The sequence below is a fragment of the Pongo pygmaeus genome, chromosome 5 (assembly GCF_028885625.2).
Source record: "Pongo pygmaeus isolate AG05252 chromosome 5, NHGRI_mPonPyg2-v2.0_pri, whole genome shotgun sequence".
NCBI classification, from domain to species: Eukaryota; Metazoa; Chordata; class Mammalia; order Primates; family Hominidae; genus Pongo; species Pongo pygmaeus.
The window spans coordinates 96,683,077-96,707,444 of NC_072378.2; the positions used below are offsets into that span (position 1 = coordinate 96,683,077).

General features: G+C 40.8%; 1 protein-coding gene across 3 annotated transcripts in view; it reads left to right on the plus strand.

The window, feature by feature from the left end:
- KLHL32 (kelch like family member 32) overlaps window positions 1-24,368 on the plus strand; it is a 224,608-nt gene that overhangs the window by 46,783 nt on the left and 153,457 nt on the right. For all 3 annotated transcript variants that reach the window (XM_054490891.2, XM_054490897.2, XM_063666439.1), the window contains exon 3: window positions 4,562-4,742. In XM_054490891.2, coding sequence (XP_054346866.1) covers window positions 4,562-4,742 — 181 coding nt within the window. The remainder of the gene's footprint in view (window positions 1-4,561; window positions 4,743-24,368) is intronic.

The following is a 24,368-nucleotide window of genomic DNA, read 5'->3' on the forward strand; positions in this document are numbered from 1 at the left end:
ATGAAAGTTAAAGGCTTAAAGTTATGAATAATCCTCTTTCCTGAGACCTTGTTTATTTATTTCCCCATTACTGGATACTGATATATGGCTGATCAAATGGTTGCTCCCTGGCATTACTAAAAAGCCATCTTACTGCTCAGGGAGTCTGGGGCTTTCCACTGTTGCACAAGGGCCTATGTGGGGCCCTGTGCAATACAGGGACAGCAGTTCGCACAGGCAGCCTGACGGGGGTTGCCTAAAGCCCTTACAGTATTCAGGTGGAAAAAAATAGAGGGACATATATCCCTGGGAACTCATAGAGTATCCAATAGAACCATAATGAGAAGCATATCTATAATTTAAAATTTCAGGTAACTATATTAAAAAAGGTAAAAAAAAATTTTTTTTCTGTTGTTGAGACAGAGTTTCACTCTTGTTGCCCAGGCTGGAGTGCAGTGGCGTGATCTCGGCTCACTGCAACCTCTGCCTCCCAGGTTCAAGTAATTCTCCTGCCTTAGCCTCCCGAGTAGCTGGGATACAGGCATGTGCCACCACACCTGGCTAATTTTTGTATTTTTAGTAGAGACGGGGTTTCACCATGTTGGCCAGGCTGGTCTTGAACTCCTGACCTCAGATGATCTGCCTACTTTGGCCTCCCAAAGTGCTGGTATTACAGGTGTGAGTCATCATGCCCAGCCCTAAAAAAGGTAAAATTAATTTTAACAATATATTTTATTTAACCCAACATACCCTAAATATTATAATTTAAACATGTAATCAGTACAGAAATATTGAGCTATTTTGCTTTCTTTTGTTCATATTGTCTTTGACATTCATTGTGCATTTTATGTGTATGGTACATCTCAATTTGGACTGGCCATATTTCAAGTGCTCAGTGACCATGTGTGGTTAGTGTCTACTGTATAGGTGTATCCCTACAATAGAGTATTACTATTGTATTGATACAATACAATACAATAGAGTGTTACTATGGTATTAATATAGCATATACTCTTTTGTATTGATGCAGTTCTAGGGCATCCCTCAGAGAAAGAGGTTGCATTGGGGAACCCAGGACACTCTCTGCACTCACCGATGAATTTTGAGGTGGCAACATGGCTTCTGTGGGAGACCTTTTCCAGTTTTAGGATGACACTCAAATCTGTGTTTCCTTGAGAAATATGGTTCTTGCTTTCAGTCTTTTTTCCAGAAATTTAGAAGTTTTAGGATATACTTTTCCTTCCTTTTTCTTTATTTCTCAAAAAATTGAGGGACATAGCTCTAAGTCGAGAGGCTTAGTTTGCTAATTTGATATATGTTCTAGATGCTGAGGGAGCTGTTTGCAAGCATGTGTCTGCTCCCCATTTTAATTTAGACATAGTGCATTACAGTCTTCGATTTCTCTCCTCCCTGGTTTATGACTATTGACTTGGTGAAGTGGGCCTGCTCCCTTCCAGCTATGTTTTGTGGCCACGTGTGCCTTAACATTTAGAGGGTTGAGATGTTTTACAAATTTACATCCAAGAGTTGAGTGGGAAGTTACTTTCAGAATACAATAATGATTTGTTGATTAAGAGGCCTTTATTTCTTGCCAAATGTTGGAGTATTTGTTTCTGCTTTTAAGGATCCCTAACATATTGGTTCCAAAATATTTGGGATCTTGTGCCAACTGTTGTCTTAAATATTTAACTTGTTGTTTTCTTGAAGCTTGAATTTTCAAGCCCAGCTGAATGATCCTGTGAAATTGTGCAGCATCACTATTGTTTAAAAGCTGAGCCTTTTATTCTTTGCCAAATTTCAGTTTACAGCTGCTCTTTTTCTGGCAAGATTTATTCACTCTCAAGAGACATATAAAATGCAAATACCGATTCAGTCTTAATAATAAGGACAGGAATTGTGGCACTATATTTGGAAAATGAGTAAGGAAACTTTTTAAGGCAATTATCTTAATATATTCTTCGGTTCCACTACAAATGAAAATTTGAAATACATTTATTTAACATTTAAGGTGATATAAAAGGGGAGAAAGTAAGTTATGAAAGTTTCAAATATATTTTCTAAGGTTATAATGATTAGAATCTATTTTCCATCCCAAAACTTTCAGTCACAGTATGAAGATAAATGTTTCTGAAGCAAAATTTCAAACATTTCTTACTGCTATGTCATGTTGTTCTGTTCATGTATATTATTCTAAAAGGCTGATTTTGAGATTCATTATACATAATATAAAGTTAATAGGGACTTACATGATGTTTTCCCCTTAAGCATAGATTTTTGAGATCTTTACAGATTGCCTTTTTTTTTTTTTTTTTTTTTTTTTTTTTTAAGACAGAGTCTCGCTCTGTTGCCCAGGCTGGAGTGCAGTGGCATGATCTCAGCTTACTGCAACCTCCACCTACTGGGTTCAAGCAATTCTCCTGCCTCAGCCTCCTGAGTCGCTGGGATTAAGGTGTGCGCCACCATGCCTGGCTAATTTTTGTATTTTTAGTACAGATGGGGTTTCACCATATTGGCCAGGCTGGTCTCGAACTTCTGACCTCAAGTGATCCACCTGCCTCAGCCTGCCAAAGTGCTGGGATTACAGGCGTGAGCCACCGTACCTGACCTCTTTTTTTTTTTCTTTAAGCAGGAGGAGGAATTACATTATTATATTCTTGGTGATAGGTTCTCAAAATACCGGATCTTGGACCTTCAGTTTTTCTATCTGTAAAATAGAGATAATAATTAATAGTGCCTGCCTCACGGTGTTGTTGTGCAGATTACATGAACTAGTCATTGTAAATCACTAAGAATAGTTCATGGGACACGGTAAGCACTATGTGTTTCTCAAATATATTAAAAAGTCATCCTTTTAGGAAAGATTTTTCAAAGACTATCCTAAAGCTTTACTTGGCTGATACAATGTTTCTATTACTATTCCATTTCTTGATTTGAGATGCTAATTAATTGAGTGATGCTAATTAATCTCCATTCTAGACTTTGCATAGAAACTTGCAAAAAATTATTTATGCTTCTGAATGTGGTTTTTAATTACTGATTTTAAAGTCTGCCTATAGCTTGAGCTACTAGATGAATATTCAGTGACAGTAACCATTTCAAAACTCACTGCTACATTTCAACTGAAAATAATCCTCCCACCTTCCCACAGGAACTTCCTATATCATCACCGTCTGTCAAGTTTTTTCTTTCCATATTTCTGACATTTCTGATGCTTCCCAGTCAAAACTGTCCAACAAAGCTTAATGACTGCCTTCTGGCATTTCACAGGAAGTATTTGGTTAATTTTAAGATGGTGATTTGTACCTAACTATAATTTACCAGCCAACTGGCACCACAGGCTGAGCAGAGCCCTGCCAAATAAACCCACCATGCAAACTAGGCTGGTGGCAACTCTGGCTCCCCTGAGAAACTCTTTCACATTCAGAGGGAGGGGTTGGATACAGGAATTACCAACATGGGAGAGACAATGCTCAATCATCCCAACGGTATTTTTACTCAGCTTTGAGATGGATCTGCTGGCCAGAACCAGGGCTTGATGGCTCTTGCTTTCACTCTGGGAGTAACCTATTCCTGGCAGATCACCTGTCTTAGTCCAATACCAGTTCTGAGATTTTAGAGCACTGTGTAGATTCCCATTGACATAGCTGGAAATGTCCATAGCTGTCTATAAAGGGAAAGTTTGCATTTTGTGTTTATGGCATTACTTCTGTATTATCGTAGAATGATCTAGAGCTTCACCTAGGACTTTTGAAAGGACATAAGGATAAATGTTTTAGGTTGGGGTAGAGAGTGAAGGGGTAAGTTTCACAATGTGTAAGGTTAGCAATCCCACAAAGTAGAAACAAAAAGAAAATTATGTAGTCATTCGTAAATCCAGTATAATGATCACACATAGAAACTAAACGCTGATAATAGATAAATTTTACTTTCAGCTTTAAATTTGTTTTCATTTACAATGCATTCCTTTTGATGTTCTTATGGTGCACAATTTCCCAAGTTTAATAATAAGCTTCTCTGGTTTAATTGCCTTTTACATGGAATGGCCACTTGCAGCCCTTTTTGTCCTAACATTTGCTCAGTTTTCTTGTATGTGTTAACAGAGTCTTGTGTCCTGTAGGAGACATGGTAAGGTACAAAGGTGGGGAAGGAATCAGGGAATTAGAGAGAAAGGACAGAGTGGGAAGGGTCACACACACATATACACATGCCCAGATGCACATCCAGAGGAAGTTTTGCACTCAGAGATGTTCACACACTGAAGGGACGGGGCCCAGAAACAGAGGCTTGCAGGTCCAGACACCTGGGTCAGTATGCAGCCACAGATGAACACACACAAACACAAATGCAGAAAGAGAGGCACCAGTAAAAGAGACAAAGACCCTGCAGGGAGGGGAGCAGAGAGAATAAGAAAAAGAGAGAACAAGAGAATGGTGGAGAGAAGGAAAATGAGGGAACAGATGGTCACACTCATAGAGTGCACTGGAACCCGTGTTGCCTCAGTCGATGTTCAAGGAATGAGGGAGCAGCTAGCCCACAGGGCTGGTAAAAGGAAAAACGTTGACTTGATTGCTCTCCTTTGTAGTATTCAAGAAATGCTGACAGGCCAGAGGCTCTGCCACTCCGAATCTCACAATGACAGTGTCCTGGCAGCGCTGAATCAGCAGAGGAGTGATGGTATCCTCTGCGACATCACCCTGATTGCTGAGGAACAGAAATTCCATGCGCACAAGGCAGTCCTAGCAGCATGCAGTGACTATTTCCGGGTAAGTCAGCATAGTTTGTTTGTTTCTCTTAAAATATTGATAAAGAGAGGATGACAATGTTTCTCAAACTGTCACTAAACCAGGAGCCAATTAGGTGGTACCCCCAGAGCTGAATGGTGGGGGCCTTTGTTCTTTCCTGGGTAGAATGCATCCTGGGGCCCCATTGGGTCCTCTCTGGGCAGGGCACCTGGATGTCCATCCAATGTAGAACAGACCTCCCCTGGCATCTGAGCCAAGGAGTGCTTGGCACTTTACCACCATGAGACAATGTGGCACTGTAGTGCTCCATGTGGGGGTGCAGACTGGAGTGAGAGGATGCTTCTGGATTCAGGATCAAAGACCAAGCTATAAGACAATTTGTTAAAATTTAAAAGTCTTTAAGTATATGTATTGTTTCTGGTGTGTGTATATATATATATATATATATATATATATATATATATATATATATATTTTTTTTTTTTTTTTTGAGACAAAGTCTCACTCTTTCACCCAGGCCAGAGTGCCAATGGCGCGATCTTGGCTCACTGCAACCTCTGCTTCCTGGGTTTAAGCGATTCTCCTACCTTAGCCTCCTGAGTAGCTGGGATTACAGGGACATGCCACCACACCTGGCTAATTTTTGTAGTTTTAGTAGAGACAGGGTCTCACCAAGTTGGCCAGGTTGGTCTCGAACTCCTGACCTCAAGTAATCTGTCCGCCTCGGCCTCCCAAAGTGCTGGGATTACAGACACACACCACCGCGCCTGGCCTATATATACTCTTAATGCTTTCTAATTATTTGCTCCAAGGACAGAGATTCATAGGCCTAATGGACCTTCACGGTCAGTACATGTGGCTAATGAAGACACATCTTGTTTACCAGAGCTTTGGGGTTGATTTCCAACAGCAAATTATATGTGGTAATAAGATTGCTGTTTTTCTTGAAGATGAAAGTACACAATATGGTGATAACTGATTAAATGCCACTTATTAGCACTTCTTGTGATTCACATGGTGAGCAAAGGATTTTATATGCAAATCTCATTTAATCCTCACAACAACCCATTGTGTACATATATATACATACTATTAAAATCACCATTTTGCATATATGGAAACAATAACAAAGACTAAGTAATTTGCACTAACTCAGAGGATAAGTAAGAAGTCACGCAGTTCCTAAACGGCAGATCTGGAATTGAAATCTATGTTTGACTCTTAACGAGTGTGATAGTCTGCTTCATATATGGACATAAAATAGCAAACCTGGACAATTATTAGCCAGATGTTTTGAAATATTAATTTCTAAATATACATTATTTCAATGCCTATTTAATTTTCTTTTCAATGTTTTTTCAGTTAACAAGTGACTAATACTTTTGAAACATAATAGTATGAATCTCCACATAAATGGGAATATAAATTAATTTAATTGTGTTGTGTTGTTTTTTTAATTTCCCCCAGTAAAGTCTAAATGTTACAGACACCAGCTTAGGCCCCATGAGCAATTTGTTGATTGGTTTGAATATTTCTAATAATACTGTTGCTTTTGTTATTTAAGAGACAATATCAACTGCACTTAAATGCCAACTAGCAGTCACAGAGAATTTTCAAAGATGCCAAATCATAGAAGACAGCCTTTTTTAAAAAGCGTATTAAATGTGATGAAACTGAGTAATGTAGAAGATAAAGAGGTAATTATTTGAAATGTCTGTTTCTGAAATAAAAAGTAGGGATTTAATTCTAAACTACAAAGATGATACAGAATATCATCTTTGAGGCCTCTGTAAAGTGGCCTTTTAGTTCCATTAATATAATTATACATTTCAATTTCACACACCCTCACTCACATTGTCAGGTATTCTTATTTCAGAAAGGTCATATTATTCAGAGGGGCTTTTGAATCAGCAAAACACTTTAGATTGTATGCAGATTATGGAATAGGAATTTTGTCTTTTAATGGACCATAACATAGCCTTCTTTGTGTTAACTTCTCTCTATTTAGGTTTCAGCATTTCAGTATTGAATTTTTTTTTTTGAACTTTTATTTTAGGTTCAGGGGTACATGTGCAGGTTTGTTATACAGGTAAATTACATTTCATGAGGGTTTGGTGTACAGATTATTTCATCACCCAAGTAATAAGCATAATACTCAATAGGTAGTTTTTCAATTTTCTGCCTTCCCCCTACCTCCACCATTAAGTAGGCCCCAGTGTCTGTTGTTCCCTTCTTTGCATCCATGTATTCTCAGTGTTTAGCTCTCACTTGTAAGTGAGAATATGTGGTGTTTGGTTTTCTGTTCCCGTGTTAGTTAGCTTAGAATAATGGCCTCCAGCTCCATCCATGTTGCTGCAAAGGACATGATCTCATTCTTTTTTATGACTGTGTAGTATTCCACAGTATATACATACCTCATTTTCTTTATCCTGTCTACCACTCATGGTCATTTAAGTTGATTCCATGTCTTTGCTATTGTGAATAGTGCTACAGTGAACATACACATGCAGGTGTCTTTATGGTAGAATGATTTGTAATACTTTAGGTCTATACCCAGTAATGGGATTGCTGGGTTAAATGGTAATACTGTTTTAAGTTCTTTGAGAAATTGCCAAACTGCTTTCCACAGTGACTGAACTAATTTGCGTTGCCATCAGCAGTGTATCAGCATTCCCTTTTCTCTGCAACCTCTCCATCATCTGTTATTTTTTTACTTTTTAATCATAGTCATTCTGACTGGTGTGAAATAGTATCTCGTTGTGGTTTCGAGTTGCATTTCTCTAATGATTAGTAATGTTGAGCACTTTTTTATATGCTTGTTGGCTGCATGTATGTCTTTTTTTGAAATGTGTCTATTCATGTCTTTTGCCCACTTTTTTTATGGGGTTGTTTATTTTTTGCTTGTTAATTTGTTTAATAGTAGACCTTTGTCAGATGCATAGTTTGCAAAATATTTTTCCCGTTTTGTGGGGTGTGTTCATTGATAGTTTCTGTTGCTGTCCATAAGCTCTTTAATTAGGTCCCATTTGTCAATTTTTGGTTTTGTTGGAATTGCTTTTGGTGTCTTTGTCATGACATATTTGTCAGGGCCTATGTCCAGAATGGTATTTCCTAGGTTATCTTCCAGGGTTTTTATCATTTTAGGTTTTACATTTAAGTCTTTAATCCATCTTGAGTTGATTTTTGTACATGGTGAAAGAAAATGGTCTAGTTTCAATGTTTGACATATGGCTAGCCAGTTATTTTAGCATCATTTATTGAATATGGTCTTTTCCCATCGCTTGTTTTCATTGCCTTTGTCAAAGATCAGGTGGTTGTAGGTGTGCAGCTTTATTTCTGGGCTCTCTATTCTGTTCCATTTTTCTATGTGCCTGTTTTTGTACCGGTATCATGCTGTTTTGGTTATTGTAGCCTTGTAGTATAGTTTGAACTTGGGTAATGTGACTTCAAACTATACTACAAACAATACTACAGCTTTGTTTTTTTGCTTAGGATTGCTCTGGCTATTTGGGCTCTTTTATGGTTCCATATGAATTTTAGAATAGGTTTTTTCTAATTCTGTGAAAAACATCATTGGTAGTTTGATAGAAATAACATTGAATGTGTACATTGCTTTAGGCAGTATGGCCATTTTCACAACATTGATTCTTCCTATCCATGAGCATGAAATATTTTTCCACTTGTTGGTATCATTGCTAATTTCAATGAGGAGTGTTTTGTAATTCTCTTTCTAGAGTTCTTTTACCTCTCCGGTTGGCTGTCTTCCTCGGTGTTTTATTCTTTTTGTGACTATTGTGAATGAAATTGCAATCTTGATTTGGCTCTCAGCTTGGATGTTGTTGGTGTATAGAAATGCTACTGATTTTCATACATTGATTTTGTATCCTGAAACTTTGCTGAAGTTGTTTATCAGATTTAGGAGATATGGGACAGAGACTATGTGGAGTGTTCTAAGTATAGAATCACATCATCTGCAAACAGGGATAGTTTGATTCCTCTCCTCCTATTTGGATGCCTTTTATTTCTCTCTGTTTCCTGATCACTCTGGCTAGGACTTCCAGTACTATGTTGAACAGGAGTGCTGAGGGTAGGCATCCTTGTCATGTTCTAGTTCTCAAAGGGAATGCTTCCAGCTTTTACCTATTCAGTATGATGTTGGTGTGGGTTTGTCATAGATGGCTCTTGTTAGTTTGAGGTATAGTCATTCAATGCCTAGTTTGTTGAGGGCTTTTAACATGAAGGGAAGTTGATTTTTATTAAAAGCCTTTTCTAAATCTATTGAGATGATCATGTGGTTTTTGTTTTTAGTTTTCTTTATGTGATGAATCACATTTATTGATTTGCATATAGTGAACCAACCTTATATTTCAAGTATAAAGCCTACTTGATTGTGGTGGATTAGCTTTTTGATGTGCTTCTGGATTTGGTTTGCTAGTATTTTGTTGTGGATTTTTACATCTATGTTCATCAAGGATATTGGCCTGAATTTTCTTTTTTTGTTGTGTCTCTGCCAGGTTTTGGTATCAGGATGATACTTGTCCCATAGAAAGACATAGAGAGGAGTTTTTCTTCCTTAGTTTGTAAAAGTAGTTTTAGTAGAAATTGTACCAGCTCTTTTTTATATATCTGGTAGAAGTCAGCTGTTAATCCATTTGGTCCTGGGCATGTTCAGGTTAATAGGTATATTAGTCAGTTCTCATGCTGCTAATAAAGACATACCTGAGACTGGGTAATTTATAAAGGAAAGAGATTTAATTGACTCACAGTTCTGCAGGGCTGGGGAGGCCTCAAGAAACTTACAATCATGGCAGAAGGGGAAGCAAACATGTCATTCTTCACGTGGTGGTAGCAAGAAGTGCAGAGCAAAGTGGCAGGTCGGGGGGGTAGGCGGGGAGAAAGCCCCTCATAAAACCCTTAGATCTCACGAGAACTCACTCACTATCACAGGAACAGCATGGAGGTAACTGCCCCCATGATTCAATTACCTCCCACCAGGTCCCTCCCAGGACACATGGTGATTATGAAGCTACACTTCAAAGTGAGATTTGGATGGGGATAAAACCAAACCACATCAGTAGGCTTTTTCTTATTGATTCAATTTTGGAACTTCTTATTGGTCTGTACAGGGATTCAAATTTTTTCCTGGTTCAATTTGGGAGGTTGTATGTTTCCATGAATTTATCAATTTCTTCTAAATTATAGCTTGTGCGCGTAGAGGTTTGTAGTTGTCTTTGAGGTTTTTTTGTATTTCTGTGAAGTTGGAAGTAATATCCTCTTTTTCATTTCTGATTGCATTTATTTGGATTTTCTGTCTGTCTTTTATTAGTCTAGTTTGCTGTCTATTTATCTTATTTATTCTTTTGAAGAATGAATTCCTAGTTACATTGATCTTTTATATGATTTTTAGAATCCCAATTTCCTTCAGTTCAGCATTGATTTTGGTTATTTCTGGTCTTTTGTTAGCTTTGTGATTGGTTTGCTCTTGTTTCTCTAATTTTTCTAGGTGTCATGTTAGATTGTTAACATGACATCTTTCTAACTTTTTGATATGGGCATTTAGTACTGTAAACTCCTCTCTTAACACTGCTTTAGCTTTGTCTCAGAGATGCTCATGTGTTGTATCTTTGTTCTCATTATTTTTAAATAATTTTTTTACTTCTACCTTAATTTCATTGTTTACCCCAAAATCATTCAGGAGCAAGTTGTTTAATTTCCATGTGTTTGTGTAGTTTTGAGTGATTTTCTTAGTATTGATTTCTATTTTTATTGCACTTTGGTCTGAGAGTGTGATCGGTATGATGTCAGTTTATTTAATTTGCTGAGGATTGTTTTATGGCTAATTGAGTTATCAGTTTTAGAGTATGTGCCATGTGCATATGATAAAAATATATTTCGTTGTTTTTGGATGAGGAGTTCTGTAGATATCCGTTAGGCCCATTCAGTCAAGTGTTGAGTTCAGGTCCTGAATATCTTGGTTAGTTCTCTGCCTCAATGATCTCTCTAATAGTATCAGTGAGGTGTTGAAGTCTCCCAGTATTATTATGTGGTTATTTAAGTCTCTTTATAGGTCCCTAAGAATTCTGTTTATTAATCTGGGCACTCCCGTGTTGGGTGAATATATGTTTAGGATAGTTATGTCTTTTTGTTGAATTGACCCTTTACCATTAGGTAATGCCCTTCTTTGTCTTCTTTTATTGTTGTTGCCTTAAAGTCTGTTTTGTCTGAAATTAGAAGAGCAACCCTGCTTTTTTCTATTTTCTGTTTGCTTGGTAGATTTTTCTTTATCCCTTTACATTGAGCCTTTGGGGGTCATTGCATGTGAGATGGGTCTCTTGAAGACAGCACATCATTGAGTCTTTCCTTTATCAAACTTGCCACTCTCTGCCTTTCAACTGGGGCATTTAGTTCATTTGCATTGGAGGTTAATATTGACATGTGTGGTTCTCCTTGAAAGAGGTTCTTCACATCCCTTGTAAGTTGGATTCCTAGGTATTTTATTCTCTTTGAAGCAATTGTGAATGGGAGTTCACTCATGATTTGGCTCTCTGTTTGTCTGTTATTAATGCATAAGAATGCTTGTGATTTTTGTACATTGATTTTGTATCCTGAGACTTTGCTGAAGTTGCCTATCAGCTTAAGGAGATTTTGGGCTGAGACGATGGGGTTTTCTAGATATACAATCATGTCATCTGCAAACAGGGACAATTTGACTTCCTCTTTTTCTAATTGAATACCCTTTATTTCCTTCTCCTGCCTGATTGCCCTGGCCAGAACTACCAACACTATGTTGAATAGGAGTGGTGAGAGAGGGCATCCCTGTCTTGTGCCAGTTTTCAAAGGGAATGCTTCCAGTTTTTGCCCATTCAGTATGATATTGGCTGTTGGTTTGTCATAGATAGGTCTTATTATTTTGAGATACGTCCCATCAATACCTAATTTATTGAGAGTTTTTAGCATGAAGAGTTGTTGAATTTTGTCAAAGGCCTTTTCTGCATCTATTGAGATAATCATGTGGTTTTTGTCTTTGGTTCTGTTTATATGCTGGATTACGTTTATTGATTTGCGTATGTTGAAACAGCCTTGCATCCCAGGGATGAAGCCCACTTGATCACGGTGGATAAGCTTTTTGATGTGTTGCTTGATTCAGTTTGCCAGTATTTTATTGAGGATTTTTGCATTGATGTTCATCAGGGATATTGGTCTAAAATTCTCTTTTCTTGTTGTGTCTCTGCCAGGCTTTGGTATCAGGATGAGGCTGGCCTCATAAAATGAGTTAGGGAGGATTCCCTCTTTTTCTATTGATTGGAATAGTTTCAGAAGGAATGGTACCAGTTCCTCCTTGTACCTCTGGTAGAATTCGGCTGTGAATCCATCTGGTCCTGGACTTTTTTTGGTTGGTAAGCTATTATTTATTGCATCAATTTCAGAGTCTGTTATTGGTCTATTCAGAAATTCAACTTCTTCCTGGTTTAGTCTTGGGAGGGTGTATGTGTTGAGGAATTTATCCATTTCTTCTAGATTTTCCAGTTTATTTGCATAGGGGTGTTTATAGTATTCTCTGATGGTAGTTTGTATTTCTGTGGGATTGGTGTTGATATCCCCTTTATCATTTTTTATTGCGTCTATTTCATTCTTCTCTCTTTTCTTCTTTATTAGTCTTGCTAGCGGTCTATCAATTTTCTTGATCTTTTCAAAAAACCAGCTCCTGGATTCATTGATTTTTTGAAGGGTTCTTTGTGTCTCTATTTCCTTTAGTTCTGCTGTGATCTTAGTTATTTCTTGCCTTCTGTTAGCTTTTGAATGTGTTTTCTCTTGCTTCTCTAGTTCTTTTAATTGTGATGTTAGGGTGTCAATTTTAGATCTTTCCTGCTTTCTCTTGTGGGCATTTAGTGCTATAAATTTCCCTCTACACACTGCTTTGAATGTGTCCCAGAGATCCTGGTATGTTGTGTCTTTGTTCTTATTGGTTTCAAAGCACATCTTTATTTCTGCCTTCATTTCGTTATGTGCCCAGTAGTCATTCAGGAGCAGGTTGTTCAGTTTCCATGTAGTTGAGCGGTTTTGAGTGAGTTTCTTAATCCTGAGTTCTAGTTTGATTGCACTGTGGTCTGAGAGACAGTTTGTGATAATTTCTGTTCTTTTACATTTGCTGAGGAGTGCTTTACTTCCAACTAAGTGGTCAGTTTTGGTATAAGTGCGGTGTGGTGCTGACAAGAATGTATATTCTGTTGATTTGGGGTGGAGAGTTCTGTAGATGTCTATTAGGTCCGCTTGGTGCAGAGCTGAGTTCAATTCCTGGATATCCTTGTTAACTGTCTCATTGATCTGTCTAATGTTGATAGTGGGGTGTTAAAGTCTCCCATTATTATTGTGTGGGAGTCTAAGTCTTTTTGTAGGTCTCTAAGGACTTGCTTTATGAATCTGGGTCCTCCTGTAATGGGTGCATATGTATTTAGGATAGTTAGCTCTTCTTGTTGAATTGATCCCTTTACCATTATGTAATGGCCTTCTTTGTCTCTTTTGATCTTTGCTGGTTTAAAGTCTGTTTTATCAGAGACTCGGATTGCAACCCCTGCCTTTTTTTGTTTTTCATTTGCTTGGTAGATCTTCCTCCATCCCTTTATTTTGAGCCTATGTGTGTCTCTGCACATGAGATGGGTTTCCTGAATACAACACACTGATGGGTCTTGAGTCTTTATCCAATTTGCCAGTCTGTGTCTTTTAATTGGAGCATTTAGCCCATTTACATTTAAGGTTAGTATTGTTATGTGCGAATTTGATCCTGTCATTATGATGTTAGCTGGTTATTTTGCTCGTTAGTTGATGCAGTTTCTTCCTAGCCTCAATGGTCTTTACAATTTGGCATGTTTTTGCAGTGGCTGGTACCAGTTGTTCCTTTCCATGTTTAGTGCTTCCTTCAGGAGCTCTTTTAGGGCAGGCCTGGTGGTGACAAAATCTCTCAGCATTTGCTTGTCTGTAAAGTATTTTATTTCTCCTTCACTTATGAAGCTTAGTTTGGCTGGATATGAAATTCTGGGTTGAAAATTCTTTTCTTTAAGAATGTTGAATATTGGCCCCCACTCTCTTCTGGCTTGTAGAGTTTCTGCCGAGAGATCCGCTGTTAGTCTGATGGGCTTCCCTTGTGGGTAACCCGACCTTTCTCTCTGGCTGCCCTTAACATTTTTTCCTTCATTTCAAATTTGGTGAATCTGACAGTTATGTGTCTTGGAGTTGCTCTTCTCGAGGAGTATCTTTGTGGCATTCTCTGTATTTCCTGAATTTGAATGTTGGCCTGCCTTGCTAGGTTGGGGAAGTTCTCCTGGATAATATCCTGCAGAGTGTTTTCCAACTTGGTTCCATTCTCCCCATCACTTTCAGGTATACCAATCAGACGTAGATTTGGTCTTTTCATATAGTCCCATATTTCTTGGAGGCTTTGTTCATTTCTTTTTATTCTGTTTTCTCCAAACTTCTCTTCTCGCTTCATTTCATTCATTTCATCTTCCATCACTGATACCCTTTCTTCCAGGTGATCGAATCGGCTACTGAGGCTTATGCATTTGTCACATAGTTTTTGTGCCTTGGTTTTCAGTTCCATCAGATCCTTTAAGCACTTCTCTGCATTGGTTATTCCATTTAGCCATTTGTCTATTTTTTTTCAAGGTTTTTAACTTCTTTGCCGTGGATGCAAACTTCCTCCTTTAGCTCGGAGTTGTTTGATTGTCTGAAGCCTTCTTCTCTCAACTCGTCAAAGTCATTCTCCGTCCAGCTTTGTTCCGTTGCTGGTGAGGAGCTGCGTTCCTTTGGAGGAGGAGAGGCACTCTGATTTTTAGAGTTTCCAGTTTTTCTGCTCTGTTTTTTCCCCATCTTTCTGGATTTATCTACTCTTGGTCTTTAATGATGGTGACATACAGTTGGGGTTTTGGTGTGGAAGTCCTTTCTGTTTGTTAGCTTTCCTTCTAACAGTCAGGACCCTCAGCTGCAGGTCTGTTGGCATTTGCTGGAGGTCCACTCCAGACCCTGTTTGCCTGGGTATCAGCAGTGGAGGCTGCAGAACAGCAGATATTGGTGAACAGCAGATGTTGCTGCCTGATCGTTCCTCTGGAATTTTTGTCTCAGAGGAGTACTCGGCCGTGTGAGGTGTCAAGTCTGCCCCTACTGGGGGGTGCCTCCCAGTTAGGCTACTCAGGGGTCAGGGACCCACTTGAGGAGGCAGTCTGTCCGTTCTTAGATGTCCAACTGCATGCTAGGAGAACCACTACTCTCTTCAAGGCTGTCTGACAGCGACATTTAAGTCTGCAGAGGATTCTGCTGCCTTTTGTTTGGCTGTGCCCTTCCCCCAGAGGTGGAGTCTACAGAGGCAGGCAGGCCTCCTTGAGCTGCGGTGGGCTCCACCCAGTCGAGCTTCCTGGCTGCTTTGTTTACCTACTCAAGCATTGGCAATGGCGGGCGCCCCCTCCCCCAGCCTGGCTGACCCCTTGCAGTTTGATCTCAGACTGCTGTGCTAGCAATGAGCAAGGCTCCGTGGGTGTAGGACCCTCCGAGCCAGGCGCGGGATATAATCTCCTGGTGTGCTGTTTGCTAAGACCTTTGGAAAAGCACAGTATTAAGGTGGGAGTGACCCAATTTTCCAGGTGCCATCTGTCACCCCTTTCTTTGACTAGGAAAGGGAATTCCCTGACCCCTTGCACTTCCCAGGTGAGGCGATGCCTCGCCCTGCTTTGGCTCATGCCTGGTGTACTGCACCCACTGTCCTGCACCCACTTTCTGACACTCCCCAGTGAGATGAAACCGGTACCTCAGTTGGAAATGCAGAAATCACCTGTCTTCTGCGTCGCTCATGCTGAGAGCTGTAGACTGGAGCTGTTCCTATTCGGCCATCTTGGCTCCACCTCCCGGTGGTTTGTATTTCTGTGGGATCAGTGGTGATATCCCCTTTATCATTTTTTATTGTGTCTACTTCATTCTTCTCTCTTTTCTTCTTTATTGGTCTTGCTAGCAGTCTATCAATTTTGTTGATCTTTTCAAAAAACCAGCTCCTGGATTCATTGATTTTTTGACGGGGTTTTTGTGTCTCTATTTCCCTCAGTTCTGCTGTGATCTTAGTTATTTCTTGCCTTCTGTTCACTTTTGAATGTGTTTACTCTTGCTTCTCTAGTTCTTTTAATTGTGATGTTAGGGTGTCAATTTTAGATCTTTCCTGCTTTCTCTTGTGGGCATTTAGTGCTATAAATTTCCCTCTGCACACTGCTTTGAACGCGTCCCAGAGATTCTGGTATGTTGTGTCTTTGTTCTCGTTGGCAAACCACTGCTCAGTGAAATAAAAGAGGATACAAACAAATGGAAGAACATTCCATGCTCATGGGTTGGAAGAATCAATATCGTGAAAATGGCCATACTGCCCAAGGTAATTTATAAATTCAATGCCATCCCCATCAAGCTACCAATGACTTTCTTCACAGAATTGGAAACAACTACTTTAAAGTTCATATGGAAACAAAAAAGAGCCCGCATTGCCAAGACAATCCTAAGCCAAAAGAACAAAGCTGGAGGCATCACGCTACCCGGCTTCAAACTATACTGCAATGCTATAGTAACCAAAACAGCATGGTACTGGTACCAAAACAGAGATATAGACCAATGGAACAGAACAGAGTCCTCAGAAATAATGCCAGATATCTACAACCATCTGATCTTTGACAAACCTGACAAAAACAAGAAATGGGGAAACGATTCCCTATTTAATAAATGGTGCTGGGAAAACTGGCTAGCCATATGTAGAAAGCTGAAACTGGATCCCTTCCTTACACCTTATACAAAAATTAATTCATGATGGATTAAAGACTTAAATGTTAGACCTAAAACCATAAAAACGCTAGAAGAAAACCTAGGCAATACCATTCAGGACATAGGCATAGGCAAGGACTTCATGTCTAAAACACCAAAAGCAATGGCAACAAAAGTCAAAATTGACAAATGGGATCTAATTAAACTAAAGAGCTTCTGCACAGCTAAAGAAACTACCATCAGAGTGAACAAGCAACCTACAGAATGGGAGAAAATGTTTGCGATCTACTCGTCTGACAAAGGGTTCAATCTACATTGAACTCAAACAAATCTACAAAAAAAAAACAAACAACCCCATCGACAAGTGGGTGAAGGATATGAACAGACACTTCTCAAAAGAAGACATTTATGCAGCCAAAAGACACATGAAGAAATGCTCATCATCACTGGCCATCAGAGAAATGCAAATCAAAACCACAATGAGATACCATCTCACACCAGTTAGAATGGCAGTCATTAAAAAGTCAGGAAACAACAGGTGCTGGAGAGGATGTGGAGAAATAGGAACACTTTTACACTGTTGGTGGGACTGTAAACTAGTTCAACCATTGTGGAAGTCAGTGTGGCGATTCCTCAGGGATCTAGAACTAGAAATACCATTGGACCCACCAATCCCATTACTGGGTATATACCCTGAGGATTATAAATCATGCTGCTATAAAGACACATGCACACGTATGTTTATTGTGGCACTATTCACAATAGCAAAGACTTGGAACCAACCCAAAAGTCCAACAATGATAGACTGCATTAAGAAAATGTGGCACATATACACCATGGAATACTATGCAGCCATAAAAAAGGATGAGTTCATGTCGTTTGTAGGGCCATGGATGAAGCTGGAAACCATCATCCTCAGCAAACTATCGCAAGGACAAAAAACCAAACACTGCATGTTCTCAGTCATAGGTGGAAATTGAACAATGAGAACACATGGACACAGGAGGGGGAACATCACACACCGGGGACTGTTGTGGGGTGGGGGGAGGGGGAAGGGATAGCATTAGGAGATACACCTAATGTTAAATGACAAGTTAACGGGTGCAGCACACCAACATGGCACATGTATACATATGTAACAAACGTGCACTTTGTGCACATGTACCCTAAAACTTAAAGTATAATAAAAAAAAATATTGACATGTGTGGATTTTCCTGTCATTGTGTTGTTAGCTGGTTATTATGCAGACTTGATTGTATGGTTGCTTTATTGTGTCAGTGGCCTACATACGTAAGTGTTTTTGTGGTAGCTGGTAATGATGTTTCATTTCCATATTTAGCACTCCCTTAAGTGCCTGTGTTAAGCCAGGTCTGTTGGTAATGAATTCCCTTAGCATTTGCTTGTCTGAAAAGGATTTTGTTTCTCCTTCACTTATGAAGCTGAGTTTGGCTGGATATGAATTTCTTGGATGGAATTTTTTTCTTTAAGAATGCTGAATATAGGTCCCAATCTCTTCAGGCTTGTAGGGTTTCTTTTGAAAGGCATGCTGTTAGCTTGATGGGTTTCTCTTTGTATGTGATTTGCCCTTTATCTCTAGCTGCCTTTAATATTTTTTTCTTTCATGTGAGCCTTGGAGACTCTGACAACTGTGCGTCTTGGGGATGGTCATCTTGTATAGTATCTTGCAGAAGTTCTCTACATCTCCTGAATTTGAATGTTGGCCTCTCTAATGAAACTTGGGAAATTTTTCTGGATAATATCCTCAAATTTGTTTTCCAAGTTGCTTTTTTCCCCTCTCTCTTCCAGGGATACCAATTTGTCTTAAATGTGGTCTCTTTACATAATCCAATATTTCTTGGAGGATTTACTCATTTTTTAAACTTTTGGCTGACTGAATTAGCTCAGAAACCAGCCTTCAAGCTCTGAGATTCTCTCCTCAGCTTGGTCTATTCTGCTGTTAAAATGTGCGATTGTTATTATGAAATTCTTGTACTGTTTGTCATCTCTATCAGATCAGTTTGGTTCTTTCTTTTAATGGCCATTTCATCTTTCAGCTCTTGTATAATTTTATTGTAATCCTTGGATTCCTTGGATTGGGTTTCAACTTTCTCCTGAATCGCGATGATCTTCATTCTTATCCATATTCTGAATTCTCTGTCTGTCATTTCAGCCATTTCAGCCTGGTTAAGAACCCTTGCTGGGGAACTAGTGCAGTCGTTTGGAGAAAAAGACACTCTGGCTTTTTGACTTGCCAGAGTTTTTGTACTAGTTCTTTCTTATCTCTGTGTGCTGATGTTCCTTTAACAGTTATAATTTGAGCACATTCAGTTGGCCTCTTTTCTGGATGTTTTCAAAGGGCTGAGGCTTTGTGCAGGATCTTTATTTGCAGCTGATTTCTTGTCCTTGTTTTTATGGGGGTGGGAGGTATATTAGCAAAGTACTCTTGGTGTTGATGTTTGGGCTGCGATCCAGTAAATGGCACTTAAGCATAATGGTAGGTTCTTGCTCAACCACGTGGCTCCTCTGTATTTCCTCTTGATTTGAGCTGTGCTCCCTCTTAGTGCTCTGAAAGTGTAGTTTCTTCTCCCACTCAATTTCTGGCTGCAGATCTTGGATTGGCACTCCCAGGGTGCACACTGCAGCTCTGGGGTGAGCTCAGGCTTTGTGTGTCCTCTCCAACTTGGAGGCAGCAGGGGGAGGGACCTTGGCAGTGGCTGTGGCAGAGGGCCATTTACGTGTCTCTTGGGGCTCCAGCCCAGAGAAATACAGAGCTGCTACCAGTTGGTGTGATTGGCCCAGGGTTGGGCAGCTGTGTTATGGGCCCAAGCTGGGGTGGAGGGGGCTTGCTTGGTGATGAGCAGAGAGCACTGGAGGCTCATAGGTGAGCTAGACTGGCCTCTTCTCTTTAAGATGGCTGTGGTTGCTGGAGGTGTAGGTAAAGCACTCAGGGTCTTTGTTCCTTCCTTAGTCCAAGGGCAACAAGGGAAGTACCACTGCAGTGGCAGTAGCAGAGGGGCTTTCGGTTTTGTCTAGGAGCTCCACCGCAGAGAATCACAGACCCGTTGCTAATGGGAATGTTTAGTCGGGGCTTGTGGTGACTGCACTACTGGCCCTGCTTGGTGAAGCGCAGGGGGTCAAAGCCTCATGGGGAGGAGAGACTGGGCTCCTCTCCTTATGGCGTCTTTGGTGCTGGGAGGGCAGGTGAAGCCCTCAGGTTCTTTGTTCCTTCCCCAGTGCAAGGGCAGAAAGGGCAGGACCAGTGCACTGGCGGTGGCAGAGGGACTGTTGGTTGCCTCTGGGAGCCCCTCCCCAGGGAAACTTAGAGCCACTAGCAGTGGAAATGCTCAGCTGGGAGTGGGTGGCTGCTCTGCAATTCCAGCTGAAGGGTCCTTCCTGGGGAAGAATACAGGGTGGGAGCTCACAGAGAAGAGACATTGGGTTTCTTCCGTATGGTGGCTGGGTGTGCTAGGGATGTCAGCATAGCAACCAGGCCCTTTGTTCCTTCCCCAATGCAGTAAGGGTGGTACCATCGCAGCTGTAATGGCAGAGGGGCTATGGGTTGTCTCTGGGATTTCCTCCCCAAAGAAACACAGAGCTGCCACCAACTGACATGTTCAGGCCAGGGCAGGGCGGTTGTGCTAGGCGCCCAGGTGGAGAGACCCTGCCCATTGAGGGGTAGTAGGGTGGGGACCTGTGTGGAAAACTGGCCGCTTTTCTGTAAGGCAGCTCTGCCTTAGTGCCTGATCACTGCGTTCCTTCCCAAGCCGGAGAGCCACAGGAGCGAGGGCTTCAGAGCAGCAAAAGTAGTAGCTTGTCTGTTACTTCCGGGAGATCCCTTCCAAGAAAGTGCAGAGCTGCTACCGCGGAGAGCCCTAGCAGGGAGTGGCTAAGGTCGCAAATCTAGAGGCCCTGCCCAGTGAGGAGTAGCAGGGGCGGGGACCGCATTGAAAACAGGCCGCTTTTCTGGGTAAGGTGGCTGCGCTGTGCTGGTGGTCTGTGATAGTCCCTAATCACTGTGTTCCCTCCCCAGCCTGAGGGCAGCAAGAGCTAGGGCTTCCGAGCGGCAGAAATGGCGGCCTGCCTGTGACCCGAGAGCTCAGGCAGGGCTGCGATGGCCGCAGTAGAGTCCCAGGCCAGTGGGCCATGTCTGGCGAGGTGCAGTGGAGATGAAGCGTGCACTCCATCTGCTGCTCAGCCCAGTGGATTTGTCCCCATCCTGGGGGGCCTGCGCGGGAGCCTGACCTCTCTTGTTGCCAGAGATGCAGCTGCTGGTGTCCGGTACCTGGGGATCCATGGTTCCCGGGACCCAGGGTTGCAAAGGTCCATGGCAGAAGTGTGGGTCCCCAGGGACTCTCACTGACTCACTCACTGTTTCCTGGCAGTGGGGAGCCTCCCTGGCTCTTCGCCTCTCTCAGGTGGGCAGTTGTCCTGTCTCACTCTTCTCACTTCTGTGTGGATTGTGTTGCTTCCCTGATGAAAGTGTCCACTTGGATAATCCAGTTGAAGAGCTAATGTTTACTCACCACTCTCTTCTCTCTCAGAGAGCAATGCGCACTAGCTGCTTCTAGTTAGCCATCTTGGCTGGAATCCCGGTTTTGAATTTCATTTTGGGAAATAATTTGATTTTGCACATTTGTGTATGTGTGAGAGAGACAGGGGAGAGCGTATCAGTACGTGCGCGCATGTGAGTGCAAGAGACCATTTCAGTTGTTGGCATTTAACGGTGTTTGCTGCTACTCCCAGTTTCTCATCTCTTCCACCACAATGCCCCTCATACTCTGATAGGTTACGCACAAAGAGTGCCTCCTTTGTAATACCTATATTATAAAGCCTCTGGAGAAACTTTATTATTTGCATTTTGCAGGTGTGGAAACTAAATTACGATATGTTTAAATAATTTGCCGAGGGACTGCCAGATATTAAGTATAAGAGCTGATTTTCACACATCTGTCTCCCTCAGTACCAAGTTGTGCCGTTTCCACTTAAGCTGTGTGCTCTGCTGGATTCATGTGCATTTCCTTCAGTCTCATAAGCTGCTTGTAAGATGAAAATTCACTGACTTGTGCACTGATTGTTCAGATGAAGAAAGCCGAATAAAGTTGGAGCAGTTGGCACTTAACTGTTACCTGGGCAGTGCTAAGTGCTGGAGTTTTTATATTTAAGAGACATAGACTGAGCCCTATGGAGCTTGTAATACAGATATCATACTGGAAGTAATTTTTTCCTTATACTCAGTATTTTTTGTTAGCTTTTGCTGCATAACAAAGTACCCAAAACCTAGAGGCTGAATTGTTCTGGTCTGCCAGCTCGGCTGATCTCTACTGGATTTGCTTTTGCATCAGTGGTTAATCAAAGGGTTGATTGGAGGCTAGTGATCTAAGTTGGCCTTGTTGACATGGCTGGTGATTGGTAGGCTGTTGGTTGGGGTGGTAAGGGAAGCTGGGCCATGTATTTAGAAACTAGCCTAGGCATTTTCACGTGGCAACTAAATCCTAAGAACACAAGGGGGCAAGCCTCAAGGCACAAGTGCTTCTCAAGCTTCTGTTTGGGTCTTGTTTGCTAATGTCCCCCCTGCTGGCCGAGCAAGTCACATGGCCAAGTCTAGAATCATCAGAATCATTTTAAGAGGGGGTACAAAAGGGCATAGACACAAGTAGGGGAAGAATTTGTTGCCACTGTTGCAACCTTCTCCTGTCAGGAACTATCAAAATTCTGAGATTTTTACCCTACTTGCAAGCTAACTAGTTAGGCTACCACACTGTTATAGATGCTGGTAGAAGACATAAGACTCCTAAATCAGAAACAAAGGACAGTTTATCCTCATAATGGCAGTAGTAATCAAGTCTCAGCATTTTTGCACCTCTTTTCTGAGCCCCAATTCCCACAGGATGACATGAAGAGGGCCAGCTTGTGAGTGAGTTGCGTTATGGGAGAATATCATTGAGGTTAGGGAACCGGAGTCTTTTATAATGAGTAGCAAACATGTCTACCTTTTGCTCTGGAGAGAGACATTATTATTCTGGACAGTAAGCATGCTACCCTTTGCTCTACATAGGGATACTGTATCTTCCAGGATTGTAAACAGACCTACCCTTTGCTCTGGAGGGAGATACTACTCTGTCTTCCAAGGCTATTTGCTATAGAAACATCCTTGAACAGAGAGTTCAGAACAAAAAACAGTCGTCTCATTCACAATGTATGCCAAAATGCAAGAAACTCATGGAGAATTGTCTCCCAACAGTCACATGCCCTAAACTAGAATATTTGTTTTCCTTGTGTCTTATACTCTATCAAACTGAAACATCTGGAAAGAGTATCCTGTCTTAGTAATTTGTGCCCCTCACAATACTTATAATGTTGCCTCATGTTTCATAAATGCTCAATAAATATTTATTAAGGGAATGAAGAAATGTTTTCTAATATTTTATAGTTCCATTTATATTTCAATTCTTAATATCCTGAAAATAAAACTATACAAATTATTTATGTTTTTTTCCTTTTAGTGTGATATGTTCAAGTTAATTAAGTGCTTTGGTATAAACTAGATTTTTGTGCTCTGTACTCTGATATTTGGCAGTTTATTTTGAAGCTCAAGTAATCGTTGTTCTGATTCAGGGAAGGTGGGACTGCAAGAGTAAGAAGGCCAAAGCTTTGTTGGATCTTTTCCTTTATATTGGCCTGTGAGTTAATATCAGCTTTTCTTGCTTAAAATATGATTAATGAATGATTAGTTGCGCGCAAAGTACTATGAGTTCCTGTGATCATCACCATTTTAAAAGAAAGCGAAAAAACACGTTTTTCAGCCAGATAATAATGCTTTAAAAAAATAACAAAAATGTTAGGCTTAATTTAAGCAGTGTAAGCACAGCATGGCATTAGCCAGATGCTGAAACAGTCAGACCAGGACTTCTTTCATCAAAGTGCAAAGTAGTTGTGGAAAGAAGAAAGGGATGAGCTTATGAGTCAGATTTGAGTTTGAATCTAGCAGCAGGGACCTAATCTGTCTGTTCTGTTCACCATTGTTTCCCACGCTACCTAGCAAATAGTAGGCACTATTTTAATAAATGTTTGTGGGGTTACTCATCTTCTTCACTATCCATTCTATGAACATAGCCAAATCCCGTTACTTCTGTGAACCTGTTTTTTCATCTATAAATTGATAATCACCAAGCATAGTTCTCTGGATGGGTTGATACAGAGATTTAAGTGAGATATGGTATATAAAGCTCCAAGTATGGTACCTGACACTCAATAAATATGAGCTGTTTCACTTCTTGGACTAACTTGAAATTCCTGGTCATGTTCTGCCTAGGTGTTACAGTGAAGGAAGGTCAGTTAGTTGTTAGGCTTAGCTACTGCAGGTTCACTCACTTTTTGATGGGTCAGAATAACTTTTTAATTTCATCCTTTCCCAACTTTTCATTTCCTGACTCTGTCTCCACCTTCCCTCTTGCTTAGAACATTCCAGTAGCCATTTAATTTTTCTCCTCCTCTGGCTGTTCTTTTTCAAACCATTGTGCAGATGACTCCATGACTAACTTTCCCTTCCTGCTGAGGTGTTCCTGAGCCCCTCACTTCCTGCCTACCAGGCTCCGGGAGTGGCTTCACACTGTCTCATCATCATTCACCCTCCCCTTTGTTCCCTTGTCTGTTTATCCAGTGTTGCAGCCACACTATTCTCCAAACACATTCTTTCCACCTCAGGGCCTTTGCACTTCTCAGCTTTGCTAGTGACTATTCTTTCCACCTGTAACTTCCTGTTCAGCTCTTAGTCTACCCTGTCCGTCTTCCAAGGTTTCTCACAACCAACAAATATGATGTCTCTCATGAAGCCCTATCCTGATCACCCTCTGCCACCG